We start from the raw sequence: 13,909 nt of genomic DNA, 5'->3' as shown, positions 1-13,909 counted from the left end.
GTTCCCCTGGCATATCTATTCCATGAGGCAGGTTGTAACTTGTCTTGTTTGCCCAAGCCTTAGCAGAGTCCCCAGTGAGGGGACAATCAGACAGTGTCAATTTGAAAGCAAATCTGTCTCCTGATCAAAAGAAACCCACTGAGGTAGCAGTTTGTCACCTTCTCCCCCTCAGTCCCCAGAGTGGGGGACTCTAGCAGCTCTTGTGCTTGGCATCTTTGTATCCTGTGGACAGCTCGACCTGTCTGGGGAGCTCTGACTACTGGTAGTCAGCTGGGAATGCAGCTTTGTGTGTACAGGGGTTTAATGGAGGATGATTCCACAGGTTCCTGAACAGCCTTTCACAAATGGCGACAAACTTTTCACCAGTGGAGAGTAGGAAGCACCACTTGGTGTTTTTCAGACCCAAGTTCAGGCACTTATTGGCTGGGTGACATTAGGCAGGTGACAACTTCTCTGAGCCTCAGACTCCTCATTTTGCTATCAATGTTGTTGCGAAGATTAAATGAAAGAATTAAATGTGTGAGAAAACCCTTAGACAATTCTGGCACACAGGAAGGGCTCCGAAAATGGTAGCTGTGGCCAGTACCAATGGTACCAGTATTGCTGCCACTGTGATGAACCCCAAGACGAGGAAAATGTCCCCCAGACCTCACAGCAGGGATGAAGTCCTGTGCCCTAACGCCCTCTGCAAACAGGATTTAACAGTATAGTCTAGCACAGATGGCTTAAGTAACTCTTCAGCTTGAAAGACAGTTGGCCTTGTTCAAATAGATCAATCAGAGGAAGTTCAGTTGTAAACAACATGGTCAATCCTACAAATCAATCTGTAAACACGAGTGATGCATATTTAAAGACCTAAAGCAAAAATTCAGAAATAGAAGGTAACAAAGAATTCTAACCTTTTTGGTACATCAACTGCATGGTAGCTCTCAAGAGAAAGATCAAGTATTTGCCCCGAAAGTTTACAAAAAAGGATTTTGGAAATGAAAAAGAATTATCTACAGGTTAACAGTGCTGTAGGTAAGATGTGCTTTTTGGTCATATTAACCTTCCACTGACTACTGATAGGTATGAGAAACTAATGATTCATAAATGTCTTTCTCTGATGTTGCCCAAAGACGTACACTCTCATCTAGTGGTGAGGCTGACTGTCCCTCTTCAGCCATCATAGCTGTGTCTACCCTCCATCTCCATGGGAGCCAAGGCACCTCACGATATTAAGATAATTTTCAATCCATGAACAAGTGAGATTAAATACTGAAGAGTAATTAGTGATTTCCAGAATTAGTTGATATTACTCAAATCAACTGGTGAATGAGTATTGGAAAATAAAAAAAAAAGAAGCCAACTTTTAATAATACAAAATTATTTATTAGTTAAAAAATTATAATTTGTTCGTTACACAGAAAGTAAAACGAATATTCTCTACAACAATGTTAACTGTAAGCATACAAAGTAGGAGTGGCACTATGACTGGGTCTGAATTTCATATTAATGCCTAAATTAGTGTCAGAAAATTGAAAATGGTGACATGTAAACTGCGCCTGTGATATTTTGTTAGCAGGTTGCATATTTTGAGTTGTCATCTAGAGGTGGTAAAAAAATAGATTTATGCATGCCATGTTCCAAACTAATGTAATTTCTATTAACTATAGCAGATGTCCCAGTTTGTTTCCCTCCTACAGAAATCACTGCTTGCTGCTGCTGAGGGAGTGAGGTTCACATAGTCTGTGCTGGGGTAAGAAAAACACTCTGAAGCTCTGAAGGTGTCCAAGTGTTCTGCCTCGCAGGATGCACAGCAGCAGACAGAGGCGGTGGCAGAGGAGAAGCAGTTGTACTGGGTGTGTGAGGGCAGGTGAGGGTAGGAGTAGTCTTCCGAGGGGTAGCCACAGTTTCTGGTGTCCAGGGAAGGCGGAGAGTTGTAATTCTCTGGAGTATATGAAGCTAGCTGAGCAGGAGAGTAACTGTAGTCTAAGGAACCAGAGAGAGTGGAGGAATCCGAAGGCCATCCTGGGGTCTAGAAGATGAAAACCAAGGAACAAAAAGCTTGATAAATTAGACAGAATTAAAGGAACTGAATAGAGTAGATTTATTAACTCAGAGTAAGAACATTAGGGAGGGAAAAAAAGAGAAAAGCACAACAAAACACCCAACCCAACCCAAGTCTGCAGAAGTAATTTTATTTGCTGGCTGGCGTGATTCCATGACACCACATTCTATACTTACCTATTTCTTTCCCAACAATAAATTGCCTTGCTTCACTGGCTTTCTTTGTTATAAGTATACTTTAGAGCATGCTTTGTTCTTAAACCACAAAATCCCATTGTGCTTCATCACCTGCACATCAAATCCTGCTGTGTGCCACGATATAAGCTGCAGGTGGCACCCTGGATGTTTCTCCACACACTTGACTGTGGAGAACAAGGTGAACATACACAGGTAGAACCGAGATCCTCAATGAGCCAGTGTCTGGGAGACTCCAAGACTCGAAACTACTGTTACACGCGCTAAAGTCTTGACCCCTGCGGAGAAAGGTACTTTCTGCTTCCTCTTAAGCAGGTCCACAATTGTTACTGAGAAAGCCTAACTTGGAAGCTGGAAGAGAAGTGAATGACTGGGGCCCTGTGTGCAGATCCTGTGGAGTTAATTTCTTATCCCCTTGAAATTTAGTCAGATACCTACACGGACTTTCGGCAAAACAAAAGAAAAAAGTATTTACATTAAAAAAACTACTTTCTAAGGTTTAAAAAAAACTATATGAGTATCTAAAAGACATCTTCAACAACTGCTATCTACCAATGGACACCTTATTTCCATTTTAAGTGGTAACACATTTTCAAACATTTGAGGTCCATGAAGAACAGACAATCCAAACATTTTCAACTATTAGGGCTTCATTTTTTTACCAACCATCTCAGACCCAAATGAGTTCTTGTGCCTGTACCAGACCAAAACAACCAGTTAGTAGAGCCAATTCAGTGCCAGAATAAAACAAAAAATCCCTTATCAGGTGACAGTTTGTACTGTGTTGAAACAGCCTTAATTCTAATTTCTAAACTCAAAAATCCAAGGGCCATTGTTTAAATCAGTAATTTCAAAATGAGTAGATTTCTGAACTTTACAGTTTAAAAACATTATATGAGTATTGCCAGGAAACCTCTTTTTATGGCCACACACCAAAGTACTTGGGCGTAGCCGACTTGGGAAATCATAATTACGCGTGTATCCAAAGGTTTTTGCCCTTCAGTGTGTGGCTATTTCTACCTCCATTGAGTTTTAAATGGTTCTTTGCTTGTTTCCTGGATGATTTTCTTGTTGATAGTGTTTTTATGATTTCTCACGAGATGATACAAACTCTCTGCCCCATAGTAAACAATAATAGGTTTTGTAAAGAACAGAGATAAATTACCAGGCTCTGGTTAAAGCAGAAAGGGGCAGCCTGGAAGCTGTCTGGGAAATAGTGTGGAGTACTTTGCATGGAATTGGGCGAAGGGTCCGGGTGTGTCTCTGTCTGAAGGTAGGAATCAAATATCTGGTCGAGGAAGCCTGGATTTTCTTCACAAGAAACACAACTGGAAAATTCTCGGGGTTGGAAATAATTGGGTGTGGAAGGAATTGGTTCAGGCTCAAAATACTGTCCTAGAAGAAAAAGGAAAAGGAGAGATTTTTGTTTAAAAATTGCACTTACAGATTTGAATGGAGTTCTGTTCTATATTCTGAATATTTACTACCTCTAGGGGGAAAGGGGGCTTAAGAAGTTTGAGAAAAGTAAGCAGGCAGGCAATCTAGATTTTTTAGTTGCCTTAGAGAATTCAAGCCCACTGAAATGAATCTGGTTAATAATGTGAAAACTGGCTGTAAATGTGGCCTGGGAAAAGAAAACAATGGTGATCCCATTTCTGTCCAACTGTCACAGTCAAGCTCAAACTTCCCCTGTCCACTCTCTTAGACTATAAAGTACCAACACCCCACCCCTATCTGCAGTCCAAGTGACCCTCATCTCTTAGAAGTAACTTGTAGCGTTGTTTGAGACTTTAAGAAAACTTCTGATGCCATGGGAAATAATTCTCTTGATCTAGGGTTAACTGCTTTCCAAAAGTTTTCACACTTACTCAGCAACTTAAATTTTGAGGAGTATCACAAATGGCAATGCATATTATAAATAAAGAAACCAGGAATGTCTACAGATTAGTATTGCTCATTTTATATTACAAAAAGCAAAATGTTTCCTTAGTGAACATGTTACACATGATCATGGAATTAATATGTTAAATACCAAACAAGAATAGTTCTGAAACCCCTCCCTTTTCCATTTCAGTATTAATAGGCCCCATTTCTGATTATTACCCTTAAATGCTCAAAGAAGATAGGTTTAGACTGTGTCCATCAGAGGAACGTCAGAACACTGGAGTTTCTGAAGTCTCGAGGCTCCTTTAAGGTTAAGTGGCACATTCAGTGGGGAGCTCCCATAGCACTGGTTTCCTTATATATGACCTCCTTAAACTCTGAGCCGTTGAGTGGCATAGGTAGGAGTGTTTATGTAATAGAGTTATTCGTAATGGGCTGAGAAGACTTACACTTGTTTGAACTGCTTTCTGGGAAGAGAGAAAAGAAGGGGAGGGAAGCCCCTGTTGGCTAGAAACTAAGCGAAACAAGAGCAAAGGCATTATTCTAGGACCTCGGGATGTTCTGTATTCCATCTAATAGTACATTAAAAAAGATAACAGGTTTCTGAAAACAATTCTGATCTTTTAATCGTGTTTAGTTACTTGGAGACGAGGACCTGGAACTAATGTGAAGAACAAGCTCTTGGAGCAGAGTAGGTAGCAGGGAATAGACAGTTCAGAAATGAGGACAAAATGTTGCACTTGTTTCCTTGCTGGGCTTGTATTTGGAGTCACCATGCCTTTTTTCACCTTCTGATTGGTTGGATTCCAATTAAATGGTGGTGCCTATCTTAACCCCTGAATCAAGTACTGAAAGCCTTTCGAGATGGACTTTTGGAAGTGTTTTTGAGGGAACTGTAAGGCTGGCTTTACTGACCTGCAGAAGATGGTGGGACTGGGTCTGAAAGGTGGACACTGTTGCCTCCGGACAGCTGCCAAAGCAAGAAGATGACCACAAAGCAAAGTGAAATAAAAGTTCTTTAAAGGGAAAGCTAAGACATTTTGACGTGAACTGTGTTGCCTTCCGCTTAAGGTAAGCCAGCTTCTTTCTTCTGAAAAGAACTCACTGTTGTGAAATACAACCAATGTTATATCTTCTTCAGATTCAACTTTTAGTTTTGCTTGGGAATTTTTTTCTAATATCTCCCACTTAAATTATACAGGTTGTTAATTTTGATAAAAATTAATTTAAATGATTTTTATATGACATAAATGAACAGTGCAAGAAAACACAGTAAATAGCCTTTCTATTAAACTATTTAATTTAAAATAAATAAGGATTAACATTTATTTAATCCCAACTATCCGTAACTTAGTCAATCATTTTCCTCAAAATTTTCATATACTATCTGGCAGCTTAATCCTGGATAGCTAAAAATAGTCACATGCTCTTCCTAGCTATGAAATATTAAAATAGAAAATATTTTCTTAAAGTTGTAGTCAGTGAACTGGAGCCTATCTACATTCTAGTTAATGGCTGGGAAATATTTCACCTCTCGGTATGTTTTTTACTATTTTCTATAAAAGTTGCTTTTTTTTCACTATGATAGTTAAATACCTGAAGTTTATGAGACTGTTCCTTTTAACTATTCAAAGTAAAGCAGCCTGTGTCATCCAGTCAAATTGATAATTGTACTAACTGAGTAATTTAGGACTTCTTTTGTTTTTAGATTTCAGGTGGTGGCTTTAAAATTTAAAGGGACCAGCCTTGCTCTGAGAATCTGTGCTGGGAAGCAGAGCTCAGCATGCCTCTCTCCTGGTTTACAGGGTATACTCACTCCTGTACACTGAGCCGCTGGGAGCCTGCACAGTCAGCCGCTGCTGAAACAGGAGGTGGTGTTAATTTTGAAAACGATCCATGCTGTATTGTCATGAACCAGGAAGTTGGAATCCCTCACCAGTTCTTTATGCAAATATTTGGCTGCAGCTTAAGCTCAAGCACTTGCAAGGAGTGGGTTTTAAAAACTCGGCTTCAATGTAGAGCTCTGGTTAACCCCATTCCTCCCCCGGAATGGTCCACTTGTAGGCCTCCCCAGGTTATCTCCCTCAGGTATGTTTACAATACCCTACTTGATATTATCTTTCTAGTCATGGGTTCACTTTCTACTTTGCTGCAAGAATACAAAGTCTCCTCTCTCTTAGATTTCCAACAGCACAAAAATCCACAATCTACAATTTATAAAAACACATCAAGTCTGTTTAAAAAAATTAATGGTAGAAAAAGGGTAAATTATGTCTTTTGATAAGTACTAACTCCAGTTTCTCTTTATCCTAAAGGTAAAAGAGTTGTGTGTGCATGCATGTATGTGTGTAGGGCTGTTTGTAAATTGATCTGGCCAAAGTAAGTTTTTTAATCAAACTGACAAATCTGGAATACACATGTTTCTCCTGGCACTGAGACCCTAATATTTGTCTCAATCTATAACTTCCATTCAGGATTGCCTTCTTAAAATTTCAAATTGTGGATTCTACTCTGACTTTATAGCAAATTACGATAAATTTCTTCCTGCTTTATATATTTGATAAAGTTAAATCTTTCCTTGGCTTAATGTTTCCCAGAGGTATCCTTAAACCACTGAACAAATTGGAGATGATCTCTGTTAAACCAGAAGCAGGCACACACCATGCCCTGTTACCTGCCATCCCTGCCTACTGAGTATACCTCACAGCTTTCCTAGAATCCTGGATCCTTCTAATGGTTCCCAGTGAGAGATTTTACATTTGGCTATTGTAATTAAATCATCTCTGTGTTACTCCTCCATGTCTGTGAGGATCTGGGTGGATAAAATCTTCCAGAAAGCAAAGCAGGGCTGGCTTTGCTCTGCATGTTCCTGAAAGGCACTGGCTCAGAAGTACTGCTTGATTATTTCTCAGGGAGGAATTCAGAAAATTCAGATAAGTCAGCCTGCTCCAGGAAACAGATACTGGTCAGATACACAAGTGAAATGTTTCAGCCTTGCCTTCCTTCCAGCAGCTAGCTAACAGGGGAACAGTGGCCAAACCATCCTGTAAGAGGCCAAGAGTAATAAAATTGCCATGTGCAAGTGGGCAATTGCTGTGCAGGTTGCAGCTGGAGCAGAATTCTACCAGGTACCAAAGCTCCTTAACAAAAGATTACATTTTGTTAGGAACGTCTTGATGTTTTTTTTTTTTTTTTTTTTTTTTTTTTTTTGGCACCAGCAGTATTTTGCAGTTCCCTTGTTCCTGGTTTTATTAATTTTATAATAATCTTTGACCTGAAGGGGTTGAGGCTATCAGACTCCTGCTCAGCACAGCTGGATCTGCAGAAAGATGAATTTTAAGAGCCAGTGCGTGGGAAGTTTCTTTAAATATTAAGAACAAGAAGATCTTAGTCCCACGTTTTGCTCTACCATTAGTGACTGTAAGGCTTTGACCTTTAGACGTAATAGAGGCATACAGATCCCCGATCTACTTACCTCCCCTGGTTGTCATAAGAATTAAAAGAAATAGTGAGTGTGCAAAAGCGCTTTAAAAGAACCACTGGAAAACCCTGTACAAATGGAAGGAAGTTTTATGGTGTTAGCTGAAATTCTGCACATGGAGGTACTGACTTTACATCCAGCAAATGTAAAATTTGTGCTGTACATGCCATATCACAGCAAGCTCACACCAGAACTCTAAACTCTGAGCAAAGGATATGAATGAACATTACTGAATAGCTGGCTTTCAATCCCTGGTTGTACTTTTATTTTGGCTGCTTTTTGCAAATAATAATAATGATAGTTAACATGATTGAGCACTTTCTAAGTGGAAAGCACCCTTCTAAGTGCTTATGTGCAGTGACATTTAATCCTCACGAAATCCCATTATCTCCAGTTTAAAGATGAGGAAACTGAGACGAGTAACTTGCTCGAGGCTTCACGCCATGGAGGAGCTGAGGTCTGAACCCAGTCCACTGGTTCTAAAACCTGTGTTGATCACCCCTACGGCATCTGCCTTTTCCCGAAAAGGCCCAGTTTCATGAAGTCGGGCATTGTACACAAACAGCACTGGACACAGAAACTGTTGTGCGACAGATGCCAGTAAGCTGGAGACAGGACCAGTCTTACCACTGGCAATATGAGCTCTATCCTTCATATCCGACATTCACACCCAAACCAACCCAAAGGCAACTGTGTGATCAAGGGCTCTCAGCAATGAATTGCCCTCTCTTGGAGGATAACCCCACCTAGTTTATTTGGGTCTGCTGCTGCCCTGAGCACTCTTGGTAGTACTTTCTGCTTTAGGATGTACATAAAATGGCAGGGTACCCTTATGAGTGCCCAGATCAATCGCATGATAACTTGGAACTGCTCAAGGCTTCATTACATCTTAAGGAGGTTCTATATTTCAAGCTGTCTCCTCTGAGGCTACATGGCCCCTTTCAGCTGGGAAATTTCAGTGCCTGGTGATTTACAGATCAATGACCTCAGAGGCTGGGTTCCAGAAGAATGAGGTGGCGGGGAATGCTCCACGGAGATTCTCTCCTTGAAGGGCTCCCTAAAAGGAAGTTTCTGGGAGAGATTTTCTTTGCATATGTGAGGGCACATACACTGTCTTCCTACAAAATAACAACCTACTTACCTGCTGGCTGCTTCTCTCCCTGTATTGGACCAACACGCTCTTATACTCAACTATGATCAGTGAGGGATGGGCTCCCCCAAATCTTGAGCTCCACAACATGCCCCAGCTGTTCTCTGTGGTTTTCTGCGGTGAACTGGGATGAAGGTGGGCACAGACGTTATAAGAACAGCTATGTATGGCCAGGCCTGGGGATGGTGACTGGGGCCTAGGGTGGCCCCCTACACCTTCCCAGACACAGGGCTGAATGAAGCTGAACACGAGTTGGGAAGAAGTGAAGGGTTTATGCTTACGGTTCCCCCCGAGGCTGCCTGGTGTGCCCTTCTCTGCTGCAGCAGCTCCTTCACTGTGATCTTCACCCGGACACCTTGATACACCTTAGGTTTTTCTGGGGAAAGGCAACTGAGTCAGTGGTCAAGTGTGAGGTTTGGGTGTCCGGCTGGGGTGTGTGTGGGTTCTTCTTTATAAACTATGGCACCTGAGGCCAGATCTCTAGGTCTGGAGAATGGAAAGAGAACGCTAAAAGACAGGTGGGAAAGAAACTCAAATTTCTCAAACTCGAAAGAATGAAGAGATACCGTGGGCAGGTTTCAGGGCCCCAGTGGAAACAGAACCTATGGAAATCTGTGGGGCTACCTGCCCCAGGCTGAGCCCTATCCCTAGGCCAGTAGCACAGGTTTTTCTGCTCAGGAATGTGGAGACCAGTCTAGGGGAGCTCACCCCTTGGCTAAGTTAGGGGAACCTAGGGTTCTGGTCTGGGAGAGGATGGAGACCTCTCCCAGACCAGAACCTGGGGAGGGGCTGGGCGTCGCCGCAGCTGACCTAGCCCACCCCACTCCCACGCCAGTGGAAGTTCTGAGTCCCTTCCTTCTCCGCCAGGCCAGACGTGGCTTCTGGGGAGCCTCTGACCTCTACGTGCCCTTGGTCTGGAAGCCAGCCCTGGGGCAAGCAGCGGACGGGTGGGTTTGGCCAACCTTGTCCTTGGGTCGGTGAGGGACTCGCCAGACTGACCCCAGTAAAGGGACCAGGCCCGAGAACTCCCTCCCTCCCTCCCGTCTCTTTCTTCTGCCTTCTCTCCCTCACCCCCTTTCTCGCCTTTCCTGCGCTCCATCTTTTCCTCCTCCCTCCTTAGTCTCCGCTCCCGCTCGCTCTTCTTCCCGTCTCTCCCCACCCCCTCCCTTTCTGGGGCAGGCATTTCTCCGCGGCGCCCGAAGACTCCGAGTCGAGTCCGCGCAGCGCGAGCGGGGTAAGGCGTGCGGGGCGGCCGAGGACCGCGCACTCGGCCGGGAGGCCGCCCTCTGGAAGGGGCCGCCCTTGGGGCTGGCGGGGCCGGGCCTGGGTGCCCGGCTTGCGGGAGAGGCCGAGCGCGCCCTAGGGGTCGGCGGGGAGGGCGTCCTGCGCGCCGGGAGCGGGGGCAGCCGCGGCCCCGGGCGGGCCCCGCGGAGCCGCGGTGAGTAGGTCGGGCCGGGCGGGCGTTTGCGGGCGGGGGTGGCCGCGGGATCCCAGCAGCGACTCCGGCCCTGACGTCGACCCTGGAGTGAGCGCGGGAGAGCCGCGCGGGGAGGGGCGGGCCGCGCGATCAGCCGGGGCGCCCGGCGACAGGGCTGGGCCGCCAGCGCCTCGCCTGGTCACTGCGGAGACCGCAGCAGGACAGCTGGGAGCCCCCCGGGCCGGGTCCCGGGAGCTAGGGTTCTCCCCGGGAAAGGAGGTCGCGGTGTTCGTCGCCCAGACCCAAGGAATCCCGCGCCTGGCCCGCAGGGCCTGGGCGCCGCGCCCTCTCCGCGGTCCAGCGTCTCCCTGCGACTTCCTCGCCGCGTCCACGGCCCCGCGGACAGCGGGTGCTGCCCGGGGTCCGCACAGGGACCGCCACGGCTCAGCTCTGTGCGGCCGGCTCAGCCGGCTTGAGTCCCGGGCTCACCGTGAGCCTCTAGCTCCCGCCGCCGCTGCTGGGCGCACAAAGTCCGCGCCGAGAAGTCCCAGGGTCACAACTATGGCCAAGTGAAAGGACCGGTGGTGGACCGGGGTATGCGGACGCCACAGCGGCCAAATGGCCCTGTGGGCCTCTGCCCTCGGGACCAGGCGTGGAGTGGGAGCGGCCGCAGCGTGGCCCGTGCCCTCTCCGGATCCCCGGCTCCTACTTGCATGCCCTGACTTTGTGCCTCTCTGTTCCATGCAGGAAAAGCCGTGGAAATACACCCGGATCAAAACGCCCCTTACCCTCGTGACCCTACCCCAGGACAAGCAGCCGAGTTACCCGACATCGTGGTCAGCAGAAGCTGGGTTGGTGGCTGGATGCTGCAGCTGCAGGGACTCAGCGCCTAGGAGGGCTCCTGTGCAGGGGGAGAGGCAGAGATGCAACATTTTTAAAGTTTCACAAAGCATCCAGCTGCACCCAGGTTTCTGGAGCAGGAGACAAACAGAATTAATGTTTTATACCTTCGGGTATAGGTTTGAGTTTTTTCCCCCTCATGCCAAGTATTTAAAACCTCTAGAAACCCATGATTTGACAATCAATGATTGCGCGATACTTTCAATTTGAATATTCAAAGGCTTAACAAAATGGACTATCTTCTGCAGAAATCCTGCACACAGGCACCCCACAGAAAGTCCACAGAAACAGGGAGTGAGACCCCTTCGGGGCCTGACCCTTGCTTTTGTTGTATTTTGAGCATTTTGCCCACCTTCCCACAGACAGAGCAGGAGTCCTCAAAGATGCTCTGTATTTCTGCCTCAAAGGCAGCTCTGGGAGCCTTGAGTGACTTAGGCTGCCCTTTATGACCACTTGAGCCAGGCTGGCCGGGCTGACTGATTTCCATCTCTTCAGTCTCTGTTTTAAGAGAAAATCTCAGGTTTTGGGGAGTGAACATGGCAGCCAGTAGGTCTGGCCTGGCAAGGAGTCACTCTGGGCCCAGGTTGCAGGCTGGAGGCCTGCAGAGGCCTCAGCTCTGCGCCTCATCTCCTTCTGGCCCCGCCTGGCCACGTGCTGGCTTCCCTCCCCTTTCTTCTGCTCTTTGTCTTTGCCCCAGACACTGGGGTTTCAGTACAGAATGCCTGCCTGTTAAGACCCTTTGCTCCTCCCCACAGAGCTGGGGATGCCTGTGGGGCTTCACCCTCTGGAGAGTTTCTGAGGCTGGTGTTTTTTTCACTATGAAGTTCCCTTTTTTCTCCTCTTTATCCCTCTAGAGCCATCCCTGCCTTTTTGCTGCAGGAGCGTGTGTTGAGAGAAATGATAAGCTTGGCTTCTGCTCATTCTAGCTGAAAGGATGTGTATTTGTGTCAGGCCTTCACACTTTGGGTGAGAGGTGGGAGGGATATGAAGTCAACTGCGTCATTGGTCCAGGCCTAAGCCCCTCACAAATGACCAGGGATTGTGCTGGGTTAAGTTCTCCAACCACTTGCTGTACTTCTTCTGTGTGATTTGGAAGCTGAGAAGACAGGAGTGGTCCAGAGAGGGAGTGGGTGCCAGGCCAAATCCTCTCCTGGCCCCCAAGAGAGGGCAGGGTGGGGCTACCTTTCCAGATAAGCCAAGACATTTCCATGTTGCCAGGACAGGCAATGGTTATAGGCCTCTGTTCTTTGTTCTCTGAATTCTCTGAAATGCAAGAAGTGGAGTTGAGCCCCTCAGGCCACCAGAAAAACACCCCAATGCCCTGGAATGTGTTGGATGCAGGAAGGAGCACACAGAAATGGAAGAAAGGGGCTCTAAGAGTGACAAGACACCAGGGTCTGTGATGGATCAGAGTTGCTTGGAAACTGAAGTTGTGTCTCTGGGGGGAGGGAATCAGGGCTGGGAACACTTGAGATGGCACCTGGCAGTAGGTGTGGTGTGTGTTTGTCCCCAGCCCAGCTGGAATCTGTCAGCTTCTGGAGCCTCTTTCTCCAAAGGCACTGAGCCTATGTCCTGAGTTTCCCTGATGTACCTCAGGACCAGACTCATGAGGAGGTGAAGGACACTGGGAGTTCAGAGAGCCCCTATTTCTTTCTCCCTGTCCTGCTATGTGTTCCTTCTGAAGGAACAGTGAGCAAAGCAGCATAGAATTAGGGACAGTCTCTTGTCCTCATAGCTTCTTCCATAACCTCTTTTCTCTTTTGTCCTCCTTTTTGTTTTATACTTATTTTTTGGTTTGCTTTAAAAAAATCTTCCTCTATGGCCTTTGTGTTTATTTTTTTCTGAGTTTCTTTCTTTTTGTCTCTCTTCTTGTCATTGCTTTCTATTTCTTACCTACATTGCTGTTTTTCTCCCCGGCTTTCTGTGTGTGTCTGTTTTCCCATGTTCTGGGGTGCTGTCTCATGTTTTCAGGCTTAGTCTCCTTCCTAACCTTTCCTTTCATGTGGAAGTGGACAAGGATGGCAGGAGGCCATTGAGCGCCCTTGGCAACATCATTGAAATTGATGCTGATGATTGGCTGCCCTTTGGAGAAGGCAGGCAGGGCTGAGTGAGAGGTGAGCTCCTTGGAAGTCACGGGCTCTGTAGAGACAGCAAAGACCTCTTTGTCCCTTCCTCCAGAAGCCTCTGCCCAAAGAAGGACAGCAGTTCTGGGAGCTTCTGCGTTGGCCCCTGCTGCTGGGATGGATGTTCCAGTGCTGTTGCTAGCCAGCAACTTCAGAAAACTGGGTTTCCTTAGGCCTGAGCCCTGATTTGAGAAAGAAGCCCCCCAGTTTTTAGCTCAACAATAAGGAGTTTCGTTCCCACTGTTTCTATAATTGCAGAACCCCAGCACAGGTATTTAAGAGCCACACGCCACACCTGCAGGGGTGAGGGAGGGTTCTTCTTAAATTGGGTACTGTGAACCCTCCTTGTGGGGCTGCGTGTGTCATGAGGCCTGGAACAACCGGCTCAGCTCTGAGGCCCCATGGAGTTGGATGTTCCTCATAGACTTTTTAGAGTTTGTCCTTTATTGAGTGTTTATTGCATGTCAGGCACTGTATGGTATAGCCTCCCCATGTCACAGATGAGGAAACAGGCTCAGAGGGGTGAGCAGCATGACCAAGATTACTGAGCACACACAGGATTGGGAATCAAACTTTGATAAATCAGATGCTAAACCTTTACTCTTTTTTTTTTTTGCGGTACGCCGGCCTCTCACTGTTGTGGCCTCTCCCGTTCTGGAGCACAGGCTCCGGATGCACAGGCTCAGCAGCCATGGCTCACGGGCCCAGCC

General features: G+C 46.4%; 1 protein-coding gene across 1 annotated transcript; it reads right to left on the bottom strand.

The window, feature by feature from the left end:
• Positions 1–1,448: 1,448 nt before the first annotated feature.
• POU2AF3 (POU class 2 homeobox associating factor 3) lies at positions 1,449–8,273 on the bottom strand (the record flags this gene model as incomplete). Its single annotated transcript, XM_082629506.1, has 4 exons — positions 1,449–2,017; positions 3,410–3,639; positions 5,044–5,144; positions 8,050–8,273. The coding sequence occupies 4 exons, from the start codon at positions 8,271–8,273 to the stop codon at positions 1,646–1,648; spliced, it is 927 nt and encodes a 308-aa protein (XP_082485632.1). The 3' UTR covers positions 1,449–1,645.
• Positions 8,274–13,909: the final 5,636 nt, after the last annotated feature.

The sequence above is a fragment of the Mesoplodon mirus genome, assembly GCF_964341445.2.
Source record: "Mesoplodon mirus genome assembly, chromosome: 7".
Taxonomy (NCBI): Eukaryota; Metazoa; Chordata; class Mammalia; order Artiodactyla; family Ziphiidae; genus Mesoplodon; species Mesoplodon mirus.
The sequence above is the reverse complement of the archived record's forward strand: the minus strand, read 5'-3'. Positions and strand labels throughout refer to the sequence as shown.